This window comes from Chiloscyllium punctatum, chromosome 33 (genome assembly GCF_047496795.1).
Source record: "Chiloscyllium punctatum isolate Juve2018m chromosome 33, sChiPun1.3, whole genome shotgun sequence".
Classification (NCBI taxonomy): domain Eukaryota; kingdom Metazoa; phylum Chordata; class Chondrichthyes; order Orectolobiformes; family Hemiscylliidae; genus Chiloscyllium; species Chiloscyllium punctatum.
Window position 1 is genome coordinate 8,579,391 of NC_092771.1, and position 19,358 is coordinate 8,598,748.

At 41.4% G+C, this 19,358-nt stretch overlaps 1 protein-coding gene across 4 annotated transcripts in view; it reads right to left on the reverse strand.

Annotated features, from left to right (window-relative positions):
- Window positions 1-17,119, reverse strand: part of tubgcp4 (tubulin gamma complex component 4) — a 50,343-nt gene extending 33,224 nt beyond the window's left edge. For 2 of the 4 annotated variants that reach the window (XM_072552904.1, XM_072552903.1), the window contains exons 1-6: window positions 16,909-17,119; window positions 11,128-11,256; window positions 6,605-6,727; window positions 5,374-5,427; window positions 4,799-4,855; window positions 1,333-1,412 (exon numbers count right to left, since the gene is read on the reverse strand). In XM_072552904.1, coding sequence (XP_072409005.1) covers window positions 1,333-1,412; window positions 4,799-4,855; window positions 5,374-5,427; window positions 6,605-6,727; window positions 11,128-11,256; window positions 16,909-16,986 — 521 coding nt within the window. In that variant the 5' untranslated portion in view covers window positions 16,987-17,119. The remainder of the gene's footprint in view (window positions 1-1,332; window positions 1,413-4,798; window positions 4,856-5,373; window positions 5,428-6,604; window positions 6,728-11,127; window positions 11,257-16,908) is intronic. The other 2 variants (XM_072552906.1, XM_072552905.1) reach the window with 2 other exon arrangements.
- Between the last annotated feature and the right edge of the window lie 2,239 nt (window positions 17,120-19,358).

Below are 19,358 nucleotides of genomic sequence, written 5' to 3' on the forward strand. Positions count from 1 at the left end.
TGTTCGACAGCAGGAGATAAAATCCTGACACATCTGTACTAATTCACCTAACCATATAAAAACATATGAGAATAGCAGAACTAATGCCTAACAACATTTCTTTCAGCTGAGAAAATTTATCAATAAAACAAGTATCTTTAGATACAGTCATATAGGTCTACAGCATGGCATCAGGCCTTTCAGCCCAACTTGAGCATGCTGCCCAGTTTTCAGGATTAAACTAGCCCCATTTGCCTACATTTGGTCCCTATCTGAGCGGGGCATGCACGTCCTGCTGTTATGGTTTTGTAGTCCCATTTCTCTGTCATAATTCCCAAATGATTGTTATGACAACATTTGCTATTTAACTTCCTATGCTACGGTGCAGTTACAGATTCTGGTCACTAGGTTATTCTGAACACTGGCTTTCTGAAGTGTCTCTCTTCCCACACTATTACCATTTGGTGTGGAAAACTGTCGATGCACCACCTTTATTTAAAAAAAGGGAAAGAAGACACTGGTAAGTATAGGTCAGTTAGTTCAATGTCTGCTATTGGGAGGATATTAGAGTCTCTTATAGAAAATGCAGTAGCACAGAATTATAGCATATACAATATGATTGAGCAGAGTCAGTATGGCTTCAACAAGGGGAAATCATACCTATTAAATTTATTAGGAATTCTTTGAGAAAGTAGCAAACGGGATAGATATAGGGGAAGCAGTGGATGTAAGATATTTGGATCTTCAGAAAGGCAATTGGTAAGGTATCACACATTAGGCTGCTTAATAAAAGCACATGCTATTGGAGGTTGTATGTAGCATGGATAAAAGATTAGCTAATTAGTAGAAGGCAGAGATTTGGGATAAGGGAGGCATTTTCAGGATGGCAACCTATAACTAGTGGAATGCCAGTATCAATGCAGGAGTTACAATTATTTATAATGATGTTAATGATTTGCATGAGGAAAGTGAATGGGACTGTAGCCAGATTTGCAGATGACACAAAAAAATAGGTGAAAAGGCAAATGATGCAGATGACAGAAAGAATCTGCAGAGAGATACAGACAGTTCATGGAATCATAAAATCCCTGCAGTGCAGATAGAGGCCATTTGGCTCATCAAGTCTGTGCCAACCCTCTGAAGAGCATCTCACCCAGACCCCACCTCACCTCACCTCACCTCACCTCCCCCCCCTCCACCTCATCCCCATAATCAGATCAGCCATGTTCTCCTATGTCTTATGTGTACAACCATGAGCAATTTACTAAGAAATGTCTTCAACCAAAGGTTATATTCCTAATAAAGACAAAAGCCCTGTGGAACAGAGTATGAATAAACTTCCTGGTTTCTTACTTCTCCAGTGCACTGCGGACTGGTGGAAGCCCTCCACAGCTGTGTTGGTGAACGGTCTCCAGCAGTTGACAGCCATGAATCTAAGGTGGAAAATGAAGAAACAGTGAAACACTACCTATCTTTTCCATAAATAACCATTCATTTACAGCTTAGAATTCAACACATTACTAAAAACGATTATGTTTAGTTTCTGGAGACATCATTCTACTCTCCCTTCCTCCTGGCTCTTACGGGGTCACCCAGCCACCAACAGCTTCCCATGGCAATAGCTGAGATATTGAGTATCAGCATGATAAGATAAAGCATCGCATTAAACTGAATCCTGTCCTCACTCAAAATCCATGTTTACATACTCACAAATGAAGATTCCATAGCAAGCAAGAAAAGGTATTCTGACTACATTTTACCATCCTCAGCCCAGTGACACAGAGGCTGACTGGGCAGTACATGCTTTAATACTGCTTTACTGAGCAACAGGAAAATCGACGTTGCGGGCAAAAGCCCTTCATCAGGAATTGCTCATGAAGGGCTTTTGCCTGAAACGTCGATTTTCCTACTCCTTGGATGCTGTCTAAACTGCTGTGCTTTTCCAGCACCAGATTCTAATCGAGAATCTGGTTTTCAGCATCTGCAGTCATTGTTTTTATCCTGCTTTTACTGAGACCAGTTAATTTCATACAGACCAGGGATTGAAAAGCTAAAACTATAAGGAAAGCCAGACCAGGCTGGAAAAAATTAGAAGACTGAGGGCTGAACAAATAGAGGTCTTTCAGATCACACAAGGGCTCAGTAAGGCAGACATGGAGAAGGTGTTTCCAAGGGCGTCACGGTGGCTCAGTGGTTAGCACTGTTGCCTCTCAGTGCCAAGGACCTGGGCTCGATTCCAACCTCGGGCAACAGTCTGTGTGGAGTTTGCACATTCTCCCGGTGTCTGCATGGGTTTCCTCCCACAATCCAAAGATGTGCTCGTTAGGTGAATTGGCCATGCTAAATTGCCCAAAGTGTTCAGGGATGTGTAGATTAGGTGCATTAATCAGGGGTAAATATTAGGTAGGGATATGGGTCTGGGTGGGTTACTCTTCGGAGGGTCAGTGTGGACTGGTTGGACCAATGGGCCTGTTTCCACACTGTAGGGATTCTAAAAAACAGTTGTGGGGATGATCAAAACTAGAGTTCATAAATATAACATAATCACCAACAAATTCAGTGGGGAATTCAGTGGGGAATTCAGAAAAACCCTCTTCACCTAGAGAGTGGTGAGAATGTGGAGCTCTCTATCACAGGAAGTGATCCAGTTGAGTAGTTCTTTTTAAATTCATTCTTGGGATTTGAGCGTCACTGGCTATTGCCCATCACTAATTGCTCTTTGAATTGAGTGGCTAGTGAGAGCCATTTCAGTGGGCAGGTGCTGTGGATCTGGAGTCAAATTGTAGGTCATGTCAGGAAAGGATAACAGATACATTTAAGAAGAACTTGGATCAAGTCAGGAAAGAGGAACAGAAGGACATGCTGATAGAATGAGATGAAGGAGAGCAAGATGAAGCCTATGTAGAGAGCAAGATGAAGCCTATGTAGAGTGCAAACACTGACATGGTACGCGTCACAAAATAACTGGGACCTTCTGATATTAATGCAGAATGCTGCAGTAAGCTACAATACCACATAAGATATTGTCACAATTTTCAAACGTAAGAAAGAGATTACTCCTGTAAAACCAATTTCTTACATGCTATATTGGGTGTTCTATATTACAGCTCTGGTGTCGTTGGGTTTTCTTTGTGTAGCTGCCAAGGCTCTAGAATTCCCTCCTTATAAGTCACCATCCCTCTCTCTTCCTTCCTTTAAGATGCTGCTTATAACATCTCATTTAACAAGCTTTTGGTCACCTGTCCTAATAAGTCACAGGGCTGGATGTAAAATTTGACCTGATAATGCTCCTGTGATGTTTCTTGGAGTGTTAAATGTACCATGTAAATGCAAGTTGTTGTTGTGCGGATTAGCCCAATGCTATTAATAGGCTTATTTTATGCATCAATGCCAATGCGCCACAGGAAAAAAAATAATATTTTCAGTCGATGTGACTTTCGACTGTGAACGATGTTTCTTGCATGACACTCTTAATTAATCATTACAAATTACTCCCATCACAAACGACAGGCCTGTAATAGTTGCCATTTGCTCCAAGTGTTACATAGTTCAATAAACTACCAGCAGTCACAAAGTGACACAAAGAATCGTTCACAGTTCAAGGTGACATAGTAGGAGTCTTTTACACCACTTTCCTGAAATCCCAATGATTACAGAATTCAATTATATTTCCAAAAGACAATAACTTGCATTTATATAGTGCCACCAACACACCAAGAAGTCCCACCAGCAGCACTATCAAACAAAACTTGGCCATTGAAGCACATAAGGAGATATTCATTCAGGACTTCGTCAGGGAATGGGCTTTAAGGAAGACAGTGAGAATGAGAGAGGGAGAGAGAGCGTGAGAGAGAAAGGGAGAGAGAAAGGGAGAGAGAAAGGGAGAGAGAAAGGGAGAGAGAAAGGGAGAGAGAAAGGGAGAGAGAAAGGGAGAGAGAGAGAGACAAAAAGAGACATAGTGAGACAGATGCGAGAAGTTTAGAGAGTGAATGCCAGAGCTTATTTCCCAGACAGGTAAAGCAAATGTAAGTAGACAAGCAGGGGGCTGGAAGAGCACACCAAGCAAGGCTGCATACATAAGAGCTTCAAACAAGAATTGCACAATCCATTTATTATTACCACATAAATAAAAAAGATAAGAGATCAAAAAAGACAACAATGAAACTGCACAGCTACAAATATCAAACTTTGCTGATGAAGTATACATGTCTATCACAGAACTGAGGTTAATTAAAAAGGTAATGAATATTTGACCTTGAACTGAATCTAAATTTGTCGTTCTGCAAATGGTGTAAACAATTATTAAGCCTGCCTCGAACACAAGGTAGACAGACATCATTTCTTTTTGGTATCTCTATAAGAGTTATCATATTTACTAACCATTAACCAATTAAGATTGCAGGTACTTTTGTAATTTTCTTTTAAAAAAGAATGTTTGTAATCTCCTACTTCTTTCCCTGAAGTCTGATAAATCTTAAATATTTATACTGCTGGAATCTATACAGCACACAAACTCTTTTGCACTCACTGACAGGGTAGGTAGGGACTCTGTTTCACATCTCATTCTAAAGTCAGCATCTTCAACCTCCTGACTCCAAAGTGAGCAAACTACAACTGAGCCGTGCCTAATGTATTTCTCATCTATACACCCCAAAGGTGGGAAAGAGAAGTTAAATCAGAAAGCATCATCAAATTAGTATATTACTTGGATCTCACTGAATAAGTATTGCAAGAGAAGAGCAGACAGTCTGAACTGTGAACAGTAAATGCCTGGGTGGTAATTTGGATCACAAATATATCTTTTAAAACTAACACTTACCTTTTGAGATTTAATTTGTTCAACTACCACCGTAACAGATGGGAACAGCAGCTGAAACTGGCAATGAAATAAAATGTTAGGCAACGAAGAGAAGGCAATATTGTATCAGAACATCTTGGCTCAGCAAGTCTCAGGACTTAAAAGCTTCTATTGCCATCATCAATTGTCATTTAAGGATTAAGACAGTCCCGGCCCAGTTTTTTTGTAGTGGAGCGCCACAATTCTGGATCACGATCAAAAAAACAAAATGAAAGGTGTGAGAGGAGTAACAGTACAATTGAGCAAATATAATGATTAATTCTATACTCGCATAACCTAATGATAATTGCATTACTTTAGAGTCTTCCATGTTATCCTTAAGAATTTCATTTATCATCTGGCTAGAGGGGGTGAATGGTTTATTTCTGATCTTAAGTCCTAGCTCCTAAAATCCTGATTGCACAGTCCACTGTCCTGTGTTTGTAAGTTTCCCATCAAGAGATTCACTGATTCATCTTCAGTATTGTAATGCAGCAAACATCTCAAGACACATTTCAGGAATGGGCCAATTTGAAAATGCCGCAACAGGGGCTCACCTGATCCAAAGAGTAGTTTACATGAGAGATGGAGAGATGTGGGTCTGCCAAGAACTGCAAAGTAGATATGCAAAGACAACATTAGAATTCTTCAGAAAAAAAGAACACTTTCATATAGTCAATTTCAGCAGTCAATCAGGGGGTCAGAGGCAAAATGGTAATACTGTACCGCTGGAGGCATGCGTTCAATCTCACCAGGGCAGTTGGTAGAATTCAAAGTCAATTAATAAAATGAAGAATACAAGGCTAATCCTATTAATAGTTATCATGAAACTATCAGGTTGTCGTAAAAATATAATCTGCTTCACTAATATATTCTCGTGAAGGAAATTTGCCATCGCTACCCAGTCTGGCCTACATATGTCTCCAGACTCAACCAGCAAAGTGGTTGGTTCTTAATTGTCCTTCTGAAATAGGCTGGCAAGCCACTCTGATCAAGGGCAATTAGGCATGGGCAATAAGTGCTGACCTAATAATGTGATGTTCACATTCCATGAAAGAATGTTTAAAAATACAACAGAAAACTTGGTTATTTATTACTCTGCTGCTTCTGGATGCTTGCTGCATCCCAACTACAACCAGATACACATGAAAAGTACTTATCTGGCTATAAAGAATTTTGGAATGTCATGAGATTGTGAACTTGGGAAAGAAACTATCTAATTGCATGCTGTTTCTTTATGTGCTAAAGGATATTCAGCAACGTGTCAAATGGTCACCGTGCAGTCCTAAAGCTTGTTGTTTTTAAAATTTCAGTAACAGGTCAGGGAGAAATTTCCCAAGGTTTTTGTTCTCTGAATCTCAGGAGATTTCTGCTGGCTGGGGGCACTGGAGATTCTCAGTTACACCATAACGGTATGGGATGGGTGTGATAAACCAGCTGGTCTTTGCCTTTCTGTCATTTTCACATGTTTGTACATCAGAATGATGTTGGTTGAGGGAGCAGCGTTGACCAGCACAGCGGTAGATCTCTATGCTGTTCTTTAAATAGCACCATGGGATCTCAGAACGAGGACAGCGGGCATCAGATTTCAGTAACAAAGAAACTAGAACTGCATTGCTGCTTGTTCTTCCATTGTTCAATTGTGATAGAGTAGGGTATTTGGTTAAACCTGACAATTTTACTGAAATATTAACAATACTGCAGCGTTCTTTCAAATGATAGCGAAACCATTCACATGTCTCATATTTAGCATTTGAACAATTTGTCATATAAGTTGAAGACAAGTACCTCATGCTCAAGATCAAGTAAAGCCTGTCTGTAGGGCTGCAGCATGGAGTCTAGCCCGGTACAAAAGGCACGAAGATAAATCCCATGCAATCCAGCCTGGCCTTGCTGGGATGGGTGGCACTCCTGTAAAACAAGATTCACCACATTAAAGAAGTCAGGACAAGATTAGATCAGAGGAAGAAAAATAGGTAAAAGGAACAGGGTGGGTAAATGAGATAGTAACCATTTTCTCTTGTCAAAGGTAGAGGCTAACTTAGAGCAGCTGGGATGAATGGCAAGTTGTTGTGTTGCACTTTCTTTGTATTTTGGATAAAAGTGGAAAAGAAAGTCAGACTCCTCTTTATATATTGTGCTTAAATGTTTTATATTAAGCCAACAAAGGCTTCTGTTGATTATACCCATTTCTTTATGTTGTGAAAACTGAGGTATATTCATTATCTGCAGCTAAATACCTACTTTACAATGTGTCAACTATAATGCAATGTTAAAATGTTAGAAAATAACTGGAAATAGTTGAATTTGTTACAACTATAATTTATCCTTTATAGTTGTTTAATTCTTGACATTGTCAATTATTGCAACAAATTTCATTGCTTCCACAATAACCCTCCTGTTATAACGTAGAATTCTTAATAACCCATGTCACTATTACCATGTTCATAATAATACTCCTGTCATTATATCTAATGGAATTCTGAATTTGGTTTTGGTTCTATTACCATGCTCAGAAAGACTACATGAAAAACAATGAAAACAAAATAAAGATAAATATGAGAATGTGGAAGAAAAGGTGAAGGTATTCGTTAAGCCTTTGACATAGGGGCTTTTTTAATTCATTCGTGGGACGTGGGCGTTGCTGGCTGGACCAGTGTTTATTGCCTATTCCTAGTTGAAGGTTAAAGAAAGGAATCAAGTTGAAATTTTAAGCAGACCTCAGTTACTGATTACAATGAATTGAATTGAATTAGCCTTATTGTCACATGTACTCAAATGAGTACAGTGAAAAGTTTACCATTTGCTACTTACGGCACCATCTTAGTTATTTGTTATTTTATTATTTGGCTACTGTGCATGTAGGAAGCTCATTAGAAAAGTGCATTGAAGAATGATTCCGGGTTTGAGGAGCTCATGTGCAACATTAGTCATGTGTTTGGGTCATATGGCTTCTCTCTCTGCTCTGTGCTCTATGTATTCCTGCTATATTTAGGATTAACAACTTAAAATATTGAGGCCTTATTCACTGGAAGGGAAAGGCTAAAGGAGGATCAACATTATGAAAGGTTTTTCAGAGGATAAGTAGATATGGATTACTTATATCAATAATATGGAAACAGGCTGAGCTGCAGCAGGAGAATAACAGAGGGGAAGCTAAAGAAGTGCTTTCACAGAGATTTATTACAGCACAAAATGCTTCTCCAAAGTGGCAGACACTGCATCATTTAAATGGAAATTATATAAGTATTTGAAAAGAAATGCTATGGAAATGGGATTAGAACAGACATCTCTAGTTAAAGAACTGCCATAAGCACAGGCAGAATGGTTTATTTTTGCGCATAACTTCTATGATTAAATTTTACTTTGCATTTTAAGACAATTCTGCAGGAAAAATAATGACAGTTGACCTGACGTCTCAGTCAGTCTGAATGACTCAACTATCAATAACAGGAATGAAATCCTATGAACTACGTGACACAGACTAAGGCACCAGAAACAACAACAGCAAACGCAATCCTGTCAAACCTACAAAGTCCTCCTTACTAACATCTGGAGTCCAGGACTAAAATTGGGAGAGCTGTCTCACAGATACTAAAGCAACAAACTGACATAGTCGTCCTCAGAATCATACCTAAACACAATGTTCCAGACATCAGCAGCATCCTCGGTTCAGTTCCGTCCCACTGGCAGGACAAACCCAGCAGAGGTGGTGGCATAATGGTATACAGGTGGGAGGGAGTTACCATAGGAACCCTCAACATTGACCCCAAACTCCATGAAATCTCAAAACATCAGGTCAAACATGGGAAAAGTGTTCCCACCTTATGCATCTGCTCTTGATCATCAGTAACATAATGGAAGGTTGTCATCATCAACAGTGGCAACAAGAAGCACTTGTTGAGCAATAACCTGCTCAGTGATGTTTAGCTTGGGTTAACCAGAGGCACTCAGTTCTTGACCTCATCACAGCCCTAGTTCTGGATAAGAGATGAACTCCAGAGGTGAGGTGGGCAACTTTTTCATGCAAAGGGTGGTACGTTTATGGAATGAGCTGCCAGAGGATGTGGTGGAGACTGGTACAGTTGCAACATTTAAGAGGCATCTGGATGGGTATATGAATAGGAAGGGTTTGGAGGGATATGGGCCGGGTGCTGGCAGGTGGGACTAGATTGCGTTGAGATATCTTGTCGGCATGGACAGGTTGGACCGAAGGGTCTGTTTCCGTGCTGTACATCTCGATGACTCTATGACACCGAGGCCACATTCGGCCATGTATGGCACCAAGAAGCCTTAAGAAACTGGAGTTAATGGGAATTGGGGAAAAACCTCCTGATGGAATAAAACCTGGCACAAAGGAAGTACAGTGTTGTTGCTGAAGGTCAGTCATCTCAGTTCCAGTACATCTCAGCAAGGTTCCCTCAGGATAGTATCCTTGGCCCAACCATCTTGAGTTGCTTCATCAATGACCTTCCCTCCACCATGAGGTCAGAAGTGGGGATGTTCACTGATGATTGCACAGTGTCAGGTTGATTCACAGCTCCTCAGATACTGAGGCAGTCCATGTCCAAATGCATCAAGACCTGGACAATATCACGGTTTAGCTGAGAAGTGATAATTAACATTGTGCCATACAAGTGCCAGACAACAGCCATTACTAACAGGAGAGATTCTAACCATCTCTTCTTGACATTTAATGCCATTACCACCATGAAGACCCACTATCAACTTCCTAGGAGATATCACTAATCTGAAACCGAACTGGACTATCCATATAAGTACTGTGGCTACAAGAACAGGTCAGAGTCCAGGAACCTTGCTGTGAGTAACTCACCACCCAACTCACCAAAGTGCGTCCACCATCTGCAAGGCACAAACAAGTACTGTAATGGAATACTTGCCTGGTTGGGTGCAGATCCAACAAAACTCAAGAAGCTTATTGGTCAGTCTATTGAGTACAGGAGTTGGGAGGTCATGTTGCGGCTGTACAGGACATTGGTTAGGCCACTGCTGGAATATTGCGTGCAATTCTGGTCTCCTTCCTATCAGAAAGATGCTGTGAAACTTGAAAGGGTTCAGAAAAGATTTACAAGGATGTTGCCAGGATTGGAGGACCTGAGCTACAGGGAGAGGCTGAACAGACTGGGGCTGTTTTCCCTGGAGCGTCGGAGGCTGAGGGGTGACCTTACAGAGGTTACAAAATTATGAGGGGCATGGATAGGATAAATAGACAAAGTCTTTTCCCTGGGATCGGGGAGTCCAGAATTAGAGGGCATAGGTTTAGGGTGAGAGGGGAAAGATATAAAAGAGACCTAAGGGGCAACTTTTTCACGCAGAGGGTGGTACGTGTATGGAATGAGCTGCCAGAGGATGTGGTGAAAGCTGGTACAATTGCAACATTTAAGATGCATTTGGATGGGTATATGAATAGGAAGGGTTTGGAGGGATATGGGCCGGGTGCTGGCAGGTGGGACTAGATTGGGTTGGGATATCTGGTTGGCATGGATGGGTTGGACCAAAGGGTCTGTTTCTATACTGTGCATCTCTATGACTCTAAGCTTGAAAGCATCTAGGACAAAGCAGCCTACTTGAATGGCACCACATCCACTAACACCTACTCCCTGCACCACTGATGCTCAGTAACAGCAGTTCACAAAATGCACTGCAGAAATTTACTAATGTTCCTCAGACAGCACCTTCAAACCCAAACCACTACCTTTCAAAATTACAAGGGCAGCAGATACATGGGAACGCCTGCAGTTTCCCTCTAAGCCTCTCTCACTACCCTGATTTGGAACAATACGGTCATTCCTTCAGTGTTGCTGGGCCGAAAACATGGAACTCTCTCCCTAAATGCATTATGGGTTTAAGGACACCAAATGAACCACAGCAATTCAAGAAGATAGTTCGATAAATGCAGATCCAGTCAGTGATGCCTACATTCCATGAATGTATTAAAAAATGGCCCAGTTCAATGAACAGGCAGCCTCAGTTATCCAACGTTATTTGATACCCCAGATCTACCCCTTCAGTCTAGCTCAGTACTGTCTGCTTTAGGAAGGAGACACTGTGCTGAGGGTCCTGCTCTTGAGCTATTACAAGAGCTTCCTGTTGGAATTGATTGCACTTAGAGGTCAGGGACGAAAGGAATGCGATTGATTTTGATGCCTTCAAAGTTCTGCCTGTTCTGCTGACATCCACTATCCAGACACCTTCATAAAAGAAAATGCTCATTCAGGCAAAGTACCAAAAGCAAATAGCATCATGTCAGTCAGGAAAGGAAGAGGAAACCTTCTCAGTACAGAACCTACCTGCTGTTGTACATGTCCAGTGTATTGTTCAATAAACTCTGTGAAGCGTATATAGTCAGTGCCTAACTTACACAGACGATTTAAAATGCTGGTTTCACTGGGGTGAAGGAAAGGCAGATCCTGAGATACCTAGGTACAAATGGAAACAATGTTTATTTTTAAAAATGTACATGGCTTGTGGGCAATGGTGGCTACAATTGCCCATCCCTAAAACAATACAATAACTAGTCTGACTGACAAAGAAAGAGATTATTTTAAATTACTCTTCTTTCAAAGCCAATAATGTATGTAACTCAAATTACAAACTTCTATAACACAGAAATCAAAACTATGAACTTTGAATGACACATTAAAAACATAAATGCTTGAGTTGTTGAGTTTACACAAATCCGTACAGATTTAATTCACTCAAGTTGACTTTTTATGCAGGTTCACAGCTCCCCCATCACAGTATCTGACTGCATCTTGAATGAAGCTGGAGTTTTGCCTTTTCTAACTTATGTAAGAATATAACAAATTGGATCAGGATTAAACAATACAGCTCTTTAAGCTTGCTGTGCCATTTAATAAGGCCATGGCTGATCTTCAAATCCCGCCCCATCTTCAATAAATGGAGGACCATTTCAGGCATTGTTCACTCTTTACGTGACATCAATCCTGAACTTCCCTTTTACCAAAGGATAATCACATTCTACGTGACACATTAGTTTAGATTAGATTCCGTACAGTGTGGAAACAGGTCAAGTTAGTGTTAAAGCTTTTCTAAAGTCAGAACGAAAGGCATTCAAAGATCTTGCCCCTAAAGGAAAGTTTTAAAAAGATGGCAATCATGATTTGGAGATGCTGGTGTTGGGCTGGGGTATACAAAGTTAAAAATCACACAACACCACGTTATAGCCCAACAGGTTTCAGAGTGCTGCTCATTTATCACGTGGTTGTGGGAGAAGTAGCACTCCGAAAGCTAGTGCTTCCAAATAAACCTGTTGGGCTATAACGTGGTGTTCTGTGATTTTTAACTTTAAAAAGATGAAGTTATAAACAAAGCTGAATGCACTGTTATAGTCCAATTATTGGAGATGGGTTTATTTTTAGGGTCAGAATATCATATATCACATCATTTTATTTGCAAACTAACACAAAGGTAGGCAGGATATTTGCACAGATCTAGGACTCTGGCTGAAAACAGCATGAAAACCTAGTGCTCGTCTACTGCCATTACAATCTACCACTGTCGTTCAGGGAAGGAAATCTGCTGTCCATACCCAGTCTGGTGTAGACAGGATTTCAGACCTATATGGAGATTGGTTCATTCTAAACTGCCCTCTGAAATACCCAGCAGGCCATTCTGTTCAAGTACAGATCGGGATGGGCAGTGAATGCTGGCTCAGTCAGTGGCACCTACAGCCATGTAAGAATTTTAAAAAGCATAAAAGAGAAACAGAGAGAATCTCAATTCAGTGTATCCATTGGAGTAAAGGATCCCCGAATGTGTAGTACATCATTGCAAGACTGTCCAAATTATGGAACAATATGGAGATTGCAATAATATAAAATTAAATATGATTATTTACTATAATAATATACATTATTAAGATTGGCCTAAAGTATTGCCTCAAAAAAGTCTACACAGGAAAATGGCATGGGTTCATTGCAGTAAGGGAACAGGTGTGTTTTCAACCCATTTGAAGGCACAGGTAGAAAGCTTGCTCCATATTTATGCAAAGCTTCTTCAGAGATCCTTTGCATCCTGGTGCAAGTGGAGGGAAATCTGGGTCTATGTACAGTACAGAGCTAAGCCACCAACTCTCAACCTTATTGGAGGGACCACTACCAATTGAGTCAGTTATTGTGGCCTTTTTTTGTCACAAAGGGGATAAAATTAACAACATCTTGTGACAATGTAACATTTTTAACATAATAAATATTCCAACTAATTTCACAGGAGCATCATCGTACAAAACCTCACATTAAACCAAAGCATATGTTAGGCCAGGTTACTAGTAGCTTGGCCAAAGACATTAGCTTTAAAGACAGTCGTAAAAGAGAAGGTTGAGTGAGTGGCTGAGGGTGGGTATTAAGGAAGATTATTATGCTTGTGCTAACTATTGTACATTACCACCTAGACTAGTCAAAATTGTACAGTTTGAGAACTGTGTTCAGTTCATGCCTCTGAGACACAAGGTATATTATTCAAGCAGAAAGGAGCCAGGTGAACTCAGAATTTTTAAATTTATTCCCAGGAAATGGCACCACTAGCAAAAATTGCCTATTATTAGCTGTCCTAGAGAAAAGGCTGATGGGTAACCTTGATAGAGTGATTATACATTCTAAATCAATCCAGAAATAAACAGCCTAACACATCCACACCACACAAGGCCACTCTTTTTGAATACTCTGTAAAGGTATACCCAAGAACAGGTACCCAATGAACACAGCCTGCCGATTTCTCAGCAACAAACCTAAACAAACAGACAAAACACATCCAGAAACCCTAGCCACTCTCCCCTACATCAAAGACAGCTCAGAAATGACTGCCAGACTACTCAGACCTCTTGGCATCATGGTAGCCCACAAACCCACCAACACACTAAAACAGCAGCTAATGAACTTGAAAGACCCTATACGGACAACAAGCAAAATGAATATCATTCACAAAATACCTTGCAAGAACTATAACATACACTACGTTGGACAAACAGGCAGAAAATTAGCCACCAAGATACATGAACATCAACTAGCCACAAAAAGACATGACCCACTCTCACTAATATTGTTACATACAGATGAGGCAGGACACCACTTCGACTGTGACAACACATCCATCCTACAACAAACTAAATAGAGATACGCACAAGAATGCCAAGAGGCATGGTATTCCAACCGGAACTCTATCAACAAACACATTGATTTGGATCCCATTTACCATCCCCTGAGAAAAGGAACAGGAAATGACATCACCACCCAAGGAACCCTAAACAGATAAATAGAAAGTGGGCCATACCACCAGTGCTTCATTGGGAAACTCACTGATGATATTACCTAGTAGGATGATGAAACATCTGAAAAAGAACCTTCCAGCTCAGTGAGCAAACCTACATCCAGAGCCTCAACCTGACCTACAAATCTTCTCAAAATTAGCGAAGACATTTTATCTCCAGGACCATTTCCTCTTCAATCAAACTTCAATGGGAACACTGCAGAGCTGGAGTTGTGGGGAACACGCACCCGAGCCACAAACACAAACCTTTACAGAAGGGGAAAAAACAGTAAAAGTTGGTCTTTCAGTCGGTGTTGGAATTTTCTCCTTTGGAGATTTTTTCAGACTGAGATAGGTATAGTTTTGGTTCTTCAAATGAAGGGATATTGGGAGTGAGCAGAAAAGTGCTGCTGGGACCATAGATAAGCCATAAATGTACAATGTCAGATACTGAATGAACATATTGTCTACTCATGCTCCTGTTTCTTACATTATAATCTTTGCATTCTACTAGTGAAACAGGAAACTAACATCCCTCTCATCAAATTGAAAACCACTCCAATGCACAGCACCATTCCCTCTTTTTATCACAATCTGGCTGCCACTAGCATGAGTTGAAGAGTGTGGTACTGGAAAAGCACAGCTGGTCACACAGCATCGATCTCCAGCACCTGCAGTCCTCACTTTCTCCTGCCACTAACATGAACACACTCAGCTGTTAAGAGCAAGGATATTCATTCATTGAATGGTTTTGTGAATTGTCCGGGGGAAAAGTGAGTGAAAACCAGTCATGCTAAGACGTGAATGCGCTGGACATCCATTTTGAAGCAAACAAGACACATTGGACCAGTATCTCTCAATCACCATATTCAATATTTCTTATCCTTCTGGGTGAGTGGGTATAGTATGTCTGGCCCTAGGGGTACAGTATCTCATCCAGTGATGGCCATCCTCAATAAACATATGCTCAGCCCATCTTATGAGCCTTGGCAGCCTTTATAGCCTCATTGAGATAGAGGAGGATATATAGACTAGTTCGGAAGAAACCTTTCCCCTTTGGTAGAAGGGTCAATTACCAGGGGACACAGTTTTAAGGCAAGGGATAGGAGATTTAGAGGAGATTTAAGGACGATTTTTTCAGCTAGAGTCAGAGTCCTAAAGATGTACAGAATGGAAACAGACTCTTCGGTCCAACCAGCCCATGCCGACCAGATATCCCAACCCATTCTCTTCCTACCTGCCAGCATCCAGCCCATATCCCCCAAACCCTTCTTATTAGTATACCCATCCAAATGCCTTTTAAATGTTGCAATTGTACCAGCCTCCACCACATCCTCTGGCAGCTCATTACATACACATACCACCCTGTGTGTGAAAAAGTTGCCCCGTGGGTCTCTTTTATATCTTTCCCCTCTCACTCTAAACCTATGGTCTCTGGTTCTGGACTCCCTGACCCCAGGGAAAAGACTTTGCCTATTTACCCTATCCATGCCCCACATAATTTTGCAAATCTCTATAAGGTCACCCCACAGCCTCTGATGTTCCAGGAAAAACAGCCCCAGCCTGTACAGCCACTCTCTGTAGCTCAAATCCTCCAACCCTGGCAACATCCTTGTAAATCTTTTCAGAACCCTTTCAAGTTTCACAACATCTTTCCAATAAGAATGAAACCAGCATTGCATGCAATATTCCAACAGTGGCCTAACCAATGTCCTGTACAGCCGCAACATGACTTCCCAACTCCTGTATTCAATACTCTGACCAATAAAGGAAAGCATACCAAATGCATTCTACACTATCCTGCGACTCCACTTTCAAGGAGCTATGAACCTGCACTCCAAGGTCTCTTTGTTCAGCAACACTCCTTAGGACCTTATCATTAAGCGTATAAGTCCTGCTAAGATTTGCTTTCCCAAAATGCAGCACCTCGCATTTGCCTGAATTCAACTCCATCTGCCACTTCTCAGCCATTGGCCTATCTGATCAAGATCCTGTTGTAATCTGAGGTAACCCTCTTCTCTGTCCACTACATCTCCAATTTTGGTGTCATCTGCAAACTTACTAACTGTATCTCTTATGCTCACATCCAAATCATTTGAGGTTGGTGAATATCTGTAAACCACTGCCTGAAAGTATGACAGAAGCTGGACTTCTCAAGGTGCTTACTCATTGAAACTCCAAGTGCTGGAAAATGGGATTAGAATAGATAGAAACTGAACACAAACAAAAGATTTTTCTTTGTTTTGATCGCCCAAATCTGCAGTTCTTTGTTTTAGATTAGAATAGATGGATGTTTGCTGACAGACGGAAACAAGGATCTCTTTCTGTGCTGTTAACATCTCAATTTTTTAAAAAAATCATTGTGGGATGTGGGCGTCACTGGCTGGGCTCAGCATTTATTGCCCATCCCTAGTTGCCCTTTGAGAAGGTGATGGTGACCTGCCTTCCTTAACTGCTGCAGACTCTAAGCGGTTCAGACAGAAATCCTGGAAACGTGGGACAGCCAGTAAGATAACATAATGATCAGGGCAGTGGATGATTACCAGGCTAAAAAATAATGTATAACGGTGTGGGGAAATAGCAGGAGATTGGCATCAGGTAATGACGGTCCATTAACAGTGCAGGCTCGATGGGCAGAATGGCCACCTTCTGCACTCCATTACTTCTATGTGCAATAGTTTATTTCGCTGTTTCACTCTCTGAATAAAGTAAAGCTGGGTTCAGTTGTTTCCTTTGCTAGTGTTATCTAGTGTGAGAAGGGCCCAGACCTCTCGGTTGCCATGGTGCTCCAGGCTCTCCCTCACCTGTAGGCCGCTGCGCTTGTTCCAGCTGAAGATACTGCCCGGGTACCCGCTCAGTGCCAGCAGCAACTCGTGGATCATCTCCTCGCTATAGACCCCAGTGACAACGACCGCCCTCACGCTCCGATTCCTTTTGGGCTTTTTTTTTTGTTTTTTTAGAAACAACCAGTTTGCGCGGACCGCCGAACGGCGCCAATGGACGCCGCCATATTTGAGACTGGCAACCGAAAGCTCAAAGTGGTTGTGTCATTGTCCGCCATGTTTAGTCCTGGCACGTTACTCTCGCCATCTTTGTTGCTGGCACGAACCTTTTGGAGCAGGCTGCGGCTGCTGCCGCTGCCATCTTTCATGCTGGCTTGTGTGTTCCCTTGTGAATTTTATGTTGTTTAATAACAATGGTCGTCTGACCATATGTGTGTGCACAAGTGTCAATGTTTTAGCCACATTTCTTAATATTTGTACATGGAATCCAGTGGCACAGCCAACCATTTTTGGTGGTGTTTGTGCTTCTTGAGACAAAATTAGAAATTGCTGAAAAAGCTCAGCAGGTCTGGCAGCATCTGGGGAGAGTAACTCTTCCTCAGAACTGATGATAGCCAGGAAAATGTCGTTTTACCTTTCTTGAAATATGGAAAGGATTATAAACTGGTTCCATTTGCCTTGTATGCTTGAAAATGGAACTTTACTACATCGAGTACATTCATTTCCTAAATTCATTTCCTAGTTTTATTATTTTCCTTAACTATTTTTTCCTCTGTGGATAATATTGGATAGATGGGTCCACAGTCCCCTTAAGGAGCGATACTGACTCAGCAACACTGAAGGAGCAGAAATATCTTTCCATATCAGGATGCTTTGGAGTGGAACTTGCAGATGCTACTGTACCCATGTACCTGATGACCTTGTGCTTCTAGATGCTAGAGGTTGCAGGTTGGAAGGTGCTGTTGTTCTTCAAAAAACTCAATCAAGTTTGTGAGACATGATTTCGCATGCACACGGCGATGTTGCCTATCTCTAATCAGTCCTTGTCTTTCCAAATACACATACATGCTGTCCCTCAGGATTCCCTTCAACAACATGCCCACCACTGATCTTAGGCTCACTGCACTATAGTTCTCTGGCTTGTCCTTACCACCCTTCTTAGACAGTGGTACCAGAGTAGCCAACCTCCAGTCTTTTACTCTTTATTCATCAGAAAGCCACATCGTCACATCTGAATTCCCAATTTCCTACATGTGGAGGACAGCTAACATATTGACAATACCGATCTATTTTGACTCATTATCTATTCTGAAATAAGGAAAATAGGTCAAGCAGAATCACATTCATAGAGTCAGAGAGCTGTACAGCAGGGAAACAGACCTTTTGTTCAACTCATCTATGCCAACCAGATATCCTAAATTAACCTAATCCCATTTGCCAGCCCTTGGCTCAAATCCCTCTAAACCCTTCCTATTCATATACCCATCCAGATGCCTCTTAAATGTTGTAATTGTACCAGCCTCCACCACTTCCCCAGGCAGCTCATTCCATACACGTACCACCCTCTGTGTGAAAAGGTTGTCCCTTAAGTCCCTTTTATATCTTTCCCTCTCACCCTAAACCTACCCCTCTAGTTTTGGACTCCCCTAACCTGGGGAAAAGGCCTTGGCTATTTACCCTATCCATGCCCCTGATTTTATAACCTTTGATAAGGTCACCCCTCAAACTCTGATGCGCTAGGGAAAATATCTCCAGCCTATTCAGCCTCTCATGATAAACAAACCCTCCAACCCTGGCATCATCCTTGTTAATCTCTTCTGCATCATTTCAAGTTGAACAATATTCTTCCTATTGCAGGGTGACCAGAAATGAATCCACTATGGCAAAAGTGACTTAATCAATGTCCTTTACAGCTGCAACATGACATCCCGACTCCCATCCTCAATGCACTGACCAATAAAGGCAACAAGTGTACCAAATGCCTTCTTCACTACCCTGTCTACCTGTGACTCCACCTTCAAGGAACTATACACACTTGCATCCAAGGTGTCTTTGATTGGCAATTCTCCCCAGGACCCTACATTGTGTCTAAATCCTGTCCTGATTTGCCTTACCAAAATGCAACTCCTCACATTTGTCTAAATTAAACTCCATCTGCCACTGCCAAGCCCATCGGCCCATCTCATCAAGGTCCCTTTGTACTCTGAGCTAGCCTTCTTTGTTGTCCACTGCGCCATCAATTTTGGTGTCGTCTGCAAACTTACTAACCATTGTAAATGCATATTTTATTTTTCCATTTGTACATTGAGATGGGAATTGCAGGTTAAAGGAGACATTTTCGCCTATCTCCAAAGTCATCTTGCTGTAGTTCTCAGCAATGACAAGGTGCCATGAACAGTATAATTGTGTTGTACTGAGCTAAACAGATGGTTAACTGATACAGGCCTAACTCTGTTGACACAACAACTTCC